The sequence below is a fragment of the Phalacrocorax carbo genome, chromosome 6, assembly GCF_963921805.1.
Source record: "Phalacrocorax carbo chromosome 6, bPhaCar2.1, whole genome shotgun sequence".
NCBI classification, from domain to species: domain Eukaryota; kingdom Metazoa; phylum Chordata; class Aves; order Suliformes; family Phalacrocoracidae; genus Phalacrocorax; species Phalacrocorax carbo.
Genome location: NC_087518.1, coordinates 50,440,317 through 50,451,289, shown reverse-complemented (window position 1 = coordinate 50,451,289; position 10,973 = coordinate 50,440,317). Strand labels below are relative to the sequence as shown.

Here is a 10,973-nt window from a genome sequence, read left to right as displayed (position 1 = left end):
TCAGCATCAGTACCATACTAGCCATGGAAATTAACTGTGCTCCACATGACAAATAGTCTATCCAGGCAGGTACCAAGGACACCTGGCAAACAAGAACAGCAAGATGAGAGATCAGTCCCCAGCATCTCTGAGCTTGCCAATCCAGCCCCTGTGAAAGCAAGCTGCAACAGCAAGAGCTGTCCTGCAGAGCTCTGAACAGCCACCAGCCAGCAGCACCCTCCTGTGACACTCCTGCAGCTCCCAGGCGGTCACTCCCCTCAAAACCCAAGAGCTGCAGCAGCTCTCACGTGGCATGCACAGACCTGGGCACCCCCCAAATTCCCTGAAGGTGCATCCTCTCTACCTGATGTGGCCAAGCTTCTACTGGGTGCTCCACACTTCCATCCTGAGTTTGCCTAAACTCTAAGATTGTGCTTTGTTGCTGCTCAGCAGACCTAGCACCTGAGAAAGAAGGGACAATCACTTCCAAGCATTTCCCAGAGGCAGCCTCTGATCCACCACACCACCATTAAACCCTGCAGAAAAGTCATGTCTAGATGAAGCTGGAACAACTGAGAAAAAGCAGAGAGCTGGACATATAACACGCTACCATTGGGTGAACACTTCATGTTTCCAGCACCACAGGTAATGCTTGGTTTCTTTATATGCGTCTGGGTTTGGATCGCAATGGCACCCTGCCTGGCATCATCTGTAACCTCTTCTTCATACTAGCCCTCCTCAGCAGGAATGAAAGTTTTGCTGCAGGTAGAAGAGTTGTGTTTTTCCCACAGCGATCACCTCACTCTACGGAGAGGCTGAGAGCATGCTTCCACCTCCCCCTACCAAGCAATTACAAGCCCTGGCTGTGCAAGTATCCTCCTGCAGCAGCAAGTTTCCAGAAGAATGGCAACATGCTGCTTGGTACAAAAGATACAGACCAGTTGTCAGCCCTACTCTCATTTCAACCCTTTCCTTGCAGCTCTGTCCATTCCCTATTCTTCTCCCTTGAAGTCTTTTTCAGTTCTCCCTTTTCCAAAGGTCATCTACTTCTGCAACAACTAAAAAAATTATTGATTCCATTCCAGCGCAGTAGCACATATTATACAGAACACTTAAGAGCACTTACCTTTTCCCCCACTTATATGTATTTTGAAGATACTAACTGCCCTCCACCATTCAACACTAGAACAGGAAGGCCTCTTCTTGCTGTTTCAGTAAGCCCATGGGGCACTGGCACTGGCTTTCTCAATCAAAGCCTTCTAGTGGCATGTTTATTAAAAATACTTCCTCTGTTGCAGGCAGCAACAGCATTTTTCAGTCTGGCTACTATTCACAGTAAACTCTTCATACATAATTTCAACACTCAGTTCTCCTCCACCGATACCAGTAGCAAAGCTTGCTCATTCTAACAGTAGGTCTGCCATGGGCCATCAAACTATCTAGTGCCAGATTTTGGAAGGAACAGGTGTGACTATAAAGCAGCCCACCTTGCAGTGTCAACTTTGAGTTCTCTTAATTTAATCAGTTGCAGACATTTGGTTCAATAGTTCTTTCTCTTGTTGACCTGTGCAGTAAAGCAGCTTGATCTTACGCAGACCGAGAAAAAGGCCATGGCTAAACTACATTCTCCACCCAATTTTCCATCTCTCTATTGCCAGACAAAACCTTACAGAACTATATCCACCCACATCTCTCCCAAGGCAAAGGGTGGATTCAGAGGCTGCAGGCAAGCCCCACGCATGTTCTCCTCCCACAGCTCTCCCAGAGCACAGCATGGAGTCACATGCTGTTCTTCCTTACTTCGCCTCCAGTCCCGTCTGTTCAGCAGGGCTCCCTGCAACAGGGGATCCCCAACTATAACGAGCATTACAGCGCCTCCCACCGGGGGCTGTTTCTGCCAGATCACATGGGCAGCAACAGGTTGTCCTGTGCAGAACCACAGTCCAGACCACACGAGGAGCAGAACTCACCACTACTCACTGACTTATGCTGCAGTTGCTCCAACCCTTTCCTCACAGGTTCATCATTTTGTCACAGTAGCTTTTCACTGCTTAAAGAAAGAGGGAAAAGTTACATTTTCCTCCAGTACCTTTCTGCACCAGCCCTGAATCTACAAAGGTCTTAACACTGACATCTCATTTATTTCTTGTGGACTGTTGGCATCAGGATACAAATGAGATGCACAATCTCTGTACTGCTGGAGAAGCACTTGCTATTGCCAGTTATGGCATTCACCTTTCAACTCCTCTGTCTTCCTTGGCAAGGCCTCCAAGCTGCTCTAAGTTCTGTTCTGCAATCACTGAGCATCCTCTGTAACAGCAAAGAGGAAAGGCAGAGGGTGTTACGGTCCCAGCCTAGCTCTTCAGTTGCTGGGACAGAAGGGATAAGAATAGGATCAAGGAACACCCAGTAAGATGGTTTCAAGGTTCGGTCCCATACCGATCCCTGACAGAGGCAGAGTACAGCAGTAGCCCAAGAATTCCCCTCTGCCACTACGCTGTATGCTCAGCAGACCACAGAAACCCTGTCTTCCTGGACCACTGTATTGAGACAGGAAAACACGTAAGATGCGCATTAAGAATTCAAATATTTGAACTAACCGCCCTTAAAGGCAACTTGGCCAGCTGACTAAATATTGTGCCTCACAAGGGTTTCAGCAAAGGACTCCACATGAGGATACCTGACTCTAGACCAAGCTTGGTCATGGCCCTTCAGAAAATCATTTCACCTTTGGTTTCCACTGTCCATTTTTTCTCCTGGGAGGCAAAGGTGTTTCTCACATTTCCAGATCACTAAAGAAAAAGCAAAGGAAAAAATTAAAAGTTCAGAAAGTCCTTTCTGCCTTGTATCCAACACTCTGTCCATGCTCGCTTGGTTAGCACGGAGATGGAGCTACGTTGTGCCGGGCTACACTCACAGCCTGTTGTTTCTTCAAGAGGACTTAGCAACCTAGACAAGAAGCAATCTGTGTAAGAGGCTCCGGTAACCATCAGTGCTTCAGTTCCAGTGCCTTTACCTGCACTACCTTCTAGCTTATTGATCTGCTCCTGCTGGAGCTCTTTCTCCTGCTTTAGTCAATTCACAGACTGAGTGAGTGGTTCAGTGATCTAAGTGCTGGGCAAAACCAGATTTTGTATGAGAATAACTTACCCCAGGAAAGAACACAGTTAGTGAGCTGGTTCAACTTCAGAAGCTGGAAATACGGGGGAACCTGGAGACAACAAGCCTTAATTCTAAACAAGACTGGTGGGATCCTTCTGCCCTCCTTGTACAGAAGGCACAGATACAAGAAACAACTCTTGGGGTTCTAGAAGATACAAGGGAATCCGCAAAGAAGGAAGCTTGCATATCTGAGGTAGTTCTTTCCCCAAGAACTTGCAGATATGGTGTCCTGACACTTTATAAAACTCAGGACTAATGGCTGGAAAACATTGCACAAGAACTATAAAGATTATGTTAAGCTACTACAAAGATTAGGGTAAAAAGATCCAAATCTGAGGCTTGGTCTCCAATGTGGCAAACGTGTTGGTAGGGAATAGGGAAGCTACAAAGAACACATACTTTCAGATGGGGAAGGTGAAAGGATTATCCGCACAGAGGCCTCGCTAACGATTTTAGCGAGCAGCGTCCACCCACACAGGAAGGTGGGGCTTTCAAACAGCGCGTGATGAAAGAAAAATATGCACAGCACAGAGTGGTATAGCACAGATGGGCACACCGTGCAACTATGCTAGGAAAACTTGCTCTGAACAGATCTGGCGATCTCACCAGAGCCCTCAAGTCGCCCTGGCCTGGGACGGCCGCTCGCCCCGCCGTTGCCTCGCCGCAGCGTGGGAGACGCGCGCGGGTACGGCACCGCTGCGGGGTGCCCGGCAGGCACCCCTCCCTCGCAGCCATCGCCGGGCCCGGTCTGTCAGGCTGCAAACCCACCGCAGACCAAGAGCGACGGACGTTTCCAGGGGCTGCGAAGGGCGGAGCCCACCTGGGCCTGCCACATCGTCAAACTTGCCCCAGCTCGTGCCTTGGCCAGGGGCTTGGAAAGCGGTGCGGGCGCGCGTCGAAACCCCGAAATTCTTCCCTTTCCCACCCGAACTACACCATCACACGCTGGAGGCGGCAGCCCTCTGCCGAAGTCATCAGCCCACCCACCGACCCGCCGCTGGAGCGACGTTACACGGGGACAGCGGGAGTTCACCGGCAGCTACCGGGGAACACGAGGGGAGCAAACACCCCTCCTCCACATCGCTCCGGAGCCACCCCTGCCGCCCCGAGACGGAGAGAGGGTACCAGTGCCCGCCCCGCGGCCGCCCGCCCCTCACGCCGCGGAACCCGCTGGGACGTGGAGTCCCCGCCGGGCGGGCTGGCGCGGAGGGGCGGGAGGCGCGGACTACAAATCCCAGGGTGCCTTGCGCGGGAGCCCCAGTCTCCTAGGAGACGCGGCGATAGAGTGGGGGGGTGGAGTGGGAGCGCGGGGGGGTGTGGGGGGGGTGTGTGTCCCTTCGTGCCTCCCGTGGTGCCCCGCGCGCACCGGAGCGCGCCAAAACTACCCTTCCCGTGACGCCACGCGCGGCATGGAGAGGCGCGTGGCGGAGCGGGTGCGCGGCGCCTTGGTCCCCTTCGGCTTCGAGGTGCATGCCTTTAAGGTACGGGCGTCACGCGGGGCTCGCCGTGACGTCATTCGGAACGACGTCACACGCACACCCCGGCGTTGGCAGCTGGGTGGGACGGCGGCGGTTCGGCGGGGCGCGGGTGACCCCTACGGCCGCCGACGGGGAGCCCCCGCAGGCCGCAGTCGCAGCTTTGCCGCCGGCGCGGGCGGGACCGGCCCCCGTGCTAAAGGCGGCGGCCGCCCTGCTCCTCCCGCGGCCGGCGGCAGGCGGCACTGCCTCCCCGAGCCTCTCCCAGCCGCCCCGCAGGCCGTGCTCGGGGCAAAGGCGGCCCGCTCCCAGGGACCGGGGGGTGCAGGAGGCGGCGGGGGGCGGCCGTCTCCCCGCTCGGAGGTCAGAGTGCCCCGGTGCTGAGCAGGGCCGGCGCTGGAAGCGCACCTCGGGGCCATGCGGCACCGCCGCTAGCGCGGGTTGGCGAGCGAGGTCTGCATCGTGTGCCCGGGGAAGCGGACCAAGGTTATCGCTGTGCCTCGGCAGCACCAGCTGCACCAGAGGCTTGCTCGGGCCCTCTGCGACCCTCCTGGTCTGGTAAGGTCAGGAGAGTTAAAGGTACATCCGGATCGACCGAGAGTAAAGTCCTCTAAGCAAGCTTAAATTTCAATCTCAATGTAGAAACACCTCTATATTAGAATGCAGACTACCTCATCTGTTCGTACGCGGCCTGCAGACCCCCGGCTGATTCTGGCCGCTGACGGGGGTCTCTCCCGTGCGACGGAGGCAGCCTCCTCCGCTGTCCCGTGTTGAACTGTACGCGCTCAGTTTCCACCAGAACTTAGGGGTTCCTCCTCTGCCCGCCCCAGAGGTCATCTGCGGTAAATCAATCTAAATATCAAATCCGAATTAATCTGCAACAGAGCTGACCTTCCCCTCCTCGGGGAGTGTTGTGTCTGTGACCGGAAATGTTTGTATTTCCTCCTATACTCTCGATCTGACAGAAAGTAAAAGGAAATGAGGCGCTGAGAGAAGTGAAATCTCGGGAATTTCGGGACGAATTTAACGCTGCTTTCTCAAAACAGCGGCAGAATGAGGGGCAGAACCCAGATCAAAAAGGCTACAGCTACCAGAGGGGAACCTTACAGCGCTGCATCTTGTTCCAGATTTAATTCTCATACCGCTGGCTCCGGTACACGGACGAAAACCAGGAAATCGGCAAACCTTAGACTCATGTCATTGTAATTTCTTGTAATGTCTCGATTCAGCATCTGAAACAAGAGCCACAAAACTGATTGAACTTTGGGGTTGATATAAGAATGTTTCTTTATTATAAACTTAGTTTCCATTGAATGTTTCCATATGGGTGGTCTGGCTGCCACTGTCACCCGTAAAGTCACTTTCAGATTAATTTCACAGATATTTAGAGATGAGCAGTATTTTGCAGTTTCAGACTAAATGTTAGAGTTACGTTACTTGACATCTTTCTGAATGTTAGGCCTGGTCTTTATGGCATCCCAGGAGAGTGGGAATTGTCATAACCTGTAAAAAGACTGATGTTATTGTGCAATACAATAGTGGGGGAGCGCAGGGTTTTTCAGCAATTGCTTTCTCCTGCTTTGCAGTTGCCCTGTCCCTCTGGTCACATCTGCCTGCTGCCCTGGCTTGATCCCTCATTTTTGGGCTGTGTTGCAACACATCCAGCCCTGGCAAGAAGTATCAAAATGCAGCTGTGTCATGATCCACGTGCTACCACTGACTGTTCTGGGGAATTCTAGCACTGCTAGGAGCTTCACATCCTTAATTCCCACATAAATGTTGCCTGCTGAAGAAATAAACCATGCACCTTGACACACCAGCAAAACAGAAGCACCAGATTTTTTCTGGCCGATGCTCAGGAAAAAAAAGCTGTAAAAGCTTTATCTAAACCAAAACATCTGATTTGCATTGGCAAGACTGGTTGTTCTACTTCCCTCTACGAGGGTTTCTGAGCAGAGCTGGATAAAGGGCAGTCTTGAGCTGAATGCAGTGGGTGATTCTTATCTCTCACATGCAGCTCTCAGTACAGCTTCCAGAGACTGTAAATCCCAGTATGCAAAACAACTTGGTTTGAATGGAAGGCACTAGGCAGGCATTGTATCTGGGTTGCAAATGAAGGTGGCTACGCTGCTTTCCACTTTTTAAAATTCCTGCATGCCCACTAGCAAAAGAGCAGTGTCCCTCTTTTAATGGAGATTTGTTTTGCTTTGCCAAAGGTTGGATGGTACAATGCTGTTCTCCAGCCAGCCTTTCATCTCCCCTACCCAGATGACACGCTGGCCTTCGTGGTCCTCAGCACGCCTTCAATGTTTGACAAAGCCCTTAAACCTTTTGTGAACAAAGAACGTTTAAAAATAATCAGGGATCCCGTGGATCAGTGTGTTTCTCATCATTTGTCACGTGTGAAGGAGGTAAGAACCTGAAATACCGATTCCTTTCACTATTGTGGCATATAGCTGGGTGGGCTGGGCAGTAGACAAAGCCTTCCAGGATCCTGTCCTTGCTTTTTAGAAGGGTAAAGTCATTATTCATGATGGTAATTCTTAGGAAGAGCACCAACACCAGGCTGTTGGCCTGCTTTACTTGCATATTCTATCTCTTTGCCATTACAACCTGTAGCTATGCAGAGTGCTTTACAGTCACACTTTGAAAACCCAAGGCTACAAGTGTGCTGATAGATTTCACTAGCAGGATGTGGAAATCAGGCTTCTCGCGTGCCTGATTTGCTAGCATCCAGTGCTCTGTAGTGGCAAATCTTTTTCCATGAGCCTGGGCTGATGTTTTTTAATTTTCCCAGAAATTCCCTGACCAGAAGGTGGATGTCATCTTTGATTATGAGATCCTGCCAAGCCGAAAGCCCAAGTTCTTGGCACAGACAGCTGCCCATGTTGCTGGAGCCGCATATTACTACCAAAGAAAGGATGTGAAGCTCGATCCTTGGGGTAAAAAGGTGAGGCAAAAACACAGTCTGGGAAGAACAACCAAACTGTAATCACTGAATTTTACAACTGTTGTTTACTCACTAGTTCTTTCTGCAGGAAAATACAATGTCCAGATCATATCTAGATGCATGAAGTGTTTCAGATAGGAATAGGAAGCTTGCAGGATTCCTCAGGGTGGCAGGGAGATGCATACATGGAGAAGAATATCTTGATCTATTAAACATACTTAGACAGGAGAATAAATTTCAGTGTAAAAGACAACCTGTTGCCTGGAGCAGTATAAATGAAAAAAAAATTGCACTGTGGTTAATTTCTATGTTAGATTTTCAAAAAGAGACCTCTCCCCACGTTACAGGGGGGGTGTGTGGGCACAGGAAAATGGGAATTAAATGCAAGGCTTCGAGCCACATGTTCCAGAAAGAGCTTTCCTTTCTTCTCTGTATAGCACTCCAACAGAGGGCTAGGAGTGTGAGAAGTTGCATAAAAGCTTGATGCTTTGAACTTAACCATTACTAGAGGCAAACTGAGACATCCTTGATCACTCTTTTTTCCTTCCAGAAAATCTATGGCGTATGTATCCATCCCAAGTATGGCGGTTGGTTTGCTATCCGGGGTCTCCTCCTGTTCCCCAATATTCAGGTACCGTTCCTGGAACAGTCTGCCCCTGTTGACTGTGTGAGCACAGAGGAAAAAAGAATTGAGTTGCTGGAGCAATTCAATTTCCACTGGCAGAATGGCCGCTACAGGGACATAATTGAGGTGAAGGAAAGGTACTCGGAGGAGCAAAAAGCCTACTTTGCCACTCCTCCAGCAGAGAGATTCAGACTGCTAGGGCTGACCCAAGGACTCCAGAGGAGCACATTTCACTGAGTAACGTGGCTGTGTGGAGGGGCAGAAGGCAAGCAAGCTGTAACTCATCAGCACGTTCTTTTCCACGGTGCTGAGGAGGATGGTGTGCTGATACAGAGATGGCAAATCCAAGCAGCATGTGCAGCATCTCAATCAAACACCAGCGTCTCAGGGTACGAGGGAGCACTGCATCATAGCATTGTGGTCTGGAGGGAGGCAGGAGCAGTCCGTTCTGTGCTGTTGCTGATTCGCTGTGTCTTTTTGGGAGCCTGCTAAGATGCCAGTTAGCCTTTGGTTGGGAAAAGTTCAGACACCCTGGCAACTGGAAAATCCATGATGCTCATTAGAGAAGTAATTTTTGTTCAAGAATCTTTCCAAATATTTTGGGTTTATTCTGCGTAAGAGTAAAAAAGTTAATTTTCAGTCATTGTACTCTGACATTTCTTTTTTTCATCTGAACTCAGTGCAGATACTTTTTTAGATGTATCCAGCATTTTATTACTCTGTGTCATAACCCTCCTTAGGGAATAAATCTTCAGTCTTTTCAGTCTTGCCTTCCTCAAAAAGAAATTTTGTCCTGTATTCCCTCACTTGCAGTGAAGCTGGCTTAATTTAATTAAGAAATCTTTTTATGTCTCCTTTCCTTAACATCCAAAAGAAAATTCTCCAGAGATTATTTCTTTGAGTAGTGTGATCCTGCACATGGAGCAGGAGTGAGCAAACAGCCAACAGCAGCCGCCTCCTTTGGGGTAGTTACGAAAGGGAAGGGGACACTACAGAGGTCACAGCTTGAGTCTGATGCGTTTCCTCTTCGCCCAGGGTCAGCCTTGCAGGACAAGCTGGTGTCTTTAGGTCAGTTTTAAGCACGTACCCACTGCATAGAGCAGCTGACTAAAGTCTTCGGAAAGATGCTGAATGATGTCTATGCAAGTGGAGTTTTTACTCCTATTAAGATAACTGACTGAAAAAGCTAACTCTTGTGGCCTTTGTCTACGGTAAACGAGGTTTGAATTTAAAATATTTTTCAGTGCCATGCCAGCACACACCCCACACACCGCAGTTTTAATACCATAGTTTTCTTTTGTACTTTACGCATGGGGAGATCGTAAACCTGCATGTACATAAAAACCATTGCGTGAAGCATTGTCACATGCACAGGCAACCAAGCAGAGAAAAAGAGAGAGAAAATACTAGTTATGTTAATGTTACTTATATTACTGGATAAAACATCTTCAGACAGAAACTTATCACTTTTCAATTTTTCTGATTACTTTGTCCTGTTAGGTTTGTTCAGAGGTTACAATGGCACCGGGGATCAGGAATTAATTTATCTTAGAGGACTTTGAGGCTCAGGCCTCGTAAAAATAATATAATACAATAATATTTTGTGGGAGATTTTTACTTGACTGCAGTGCAATGCTGCAAATCACTGAGCACTTTTTCCCTTTACTTGATATCAACGTGGTGATGCAAAAATATTCACTTGGCAGAACTGAGCCCTTTCTTTTTATTTTACTTTGTGATTCTTCATACCTTTTGGAGACCCAAACACTAAGGTTGCCCTCACAATAATTCACTGCTTGGTACAATTTTTCATAGTCTATATACTAAGCATAACCAAAATTCAGCACAACAACTTTGCTCTCCTGTGAACAGGGTCGTGAGCATGTGATTGCTGGGTTTGTTCAGTGTATTTGCTCTTACAAAACAGTCTTTGTTGCTTTCCGTGCTTTGTTCACCACATCTCACTAAGGCAGACACCTTGCTTGCTGTGTGGTAGTGGTATTGTGATTTTTAATTTAAGCAAAATAATGAAATTTGCTTAAATTCTGTTCTTTTCTTATAGAATTACCTCTGGTTGAAATGTTGGTTGAAGTTCCAGAACTTTCCAATTGAACTGTAATTTAACAGGGATTTGAGTTAACAGTTCATATTAGTAACATTTAAAAAACACTAATTCTCTTAGAAGGATAAATACAGAATGGAATTGGATTTATCTTTTTACATTACAATTCAAAGTAAAATATTTTGCTATTTTGGGGTTGTTTTCTTACAAATATTTAACATTTTGTCTTCACTTATTAATCAGATTACCATAGCCATTTCATTTCAATTTTTGTAATTTATTTCTCTTCACATTATATTTTGATTAATAAAATATATAAAGTTGTAAGTAACCCTCAGTATTGAGTGTGTTTATTTAAGCAATGCAGTGATGAACTTGTGGAGACCTAAAGATGTTAAAGTGAGAATCGACCACTGTGTTTTTAATATACTGAAAATAGTGAGCTACCTCAGACATGCATAATCCAGTATCTGAAAACAAAAGAAAAAGTTAGTTACTTTAGTAGAAATTAGTAAACTATTATGGCAGGCTCATCTGGGATATCAAAAAATAAAACATCCAACACATTATGAATAAGTCTAATAAATGTTGATCTTTACCAAGTCACTTCAGCAAGATCATTTCACAGTAAGCACATGAGAATGCACTTTCATTTTTTCCTCTGTTCTGGCATTCACAAAAGCTCAGGGTGTCCAGCAATACTGTGGTGGCTTAACGCCA

The 10,973-nt window shown here is 47.8% G+C and overlaps 1 protein-coding gene across 2 annotated transcripts; it reads left to right on the top strand.

Annotated features, from left to right (window-relative positions):
* The first annotated feature begins 4,479 nt into the window (after positions 1 to 4,479).
* On the top strand, positions 4,480 to 10,584 carry MMACHC (metabolism of cobalamin associated C). 2 transcript variants are annotated; one of them, XM_064455203.1, is made up of 4 exons: positions 4,480 to 4,607; positions 6,833 to 7,027; positions 7,414 to 7,566; positions 8,117 to 10,584. In XM_064455203.1, the coding sequence occupies exons 1-4, from the start codon at positions 4,551 to 4,553 to the stop codon at positions 8,426 to 8,428; spliced, it is 717 nt and encodes a 238-aa protein (XP_064311273.1). In that variant the 5' UTR covers positions 4,480 to 4,550; the 3' UTR covers positions 8,429 to 10,584. The 2 variants fall into 2 exon arrangements, with proteins under 2 accessions (XP_064311273.1, XP_064311272.1); XM_064455202.1 differs by having other exon boundaries at positions 4,483 to 4,622.
* Positions 10,585 to 10,973: the final 389 nt, after the last annotated feature.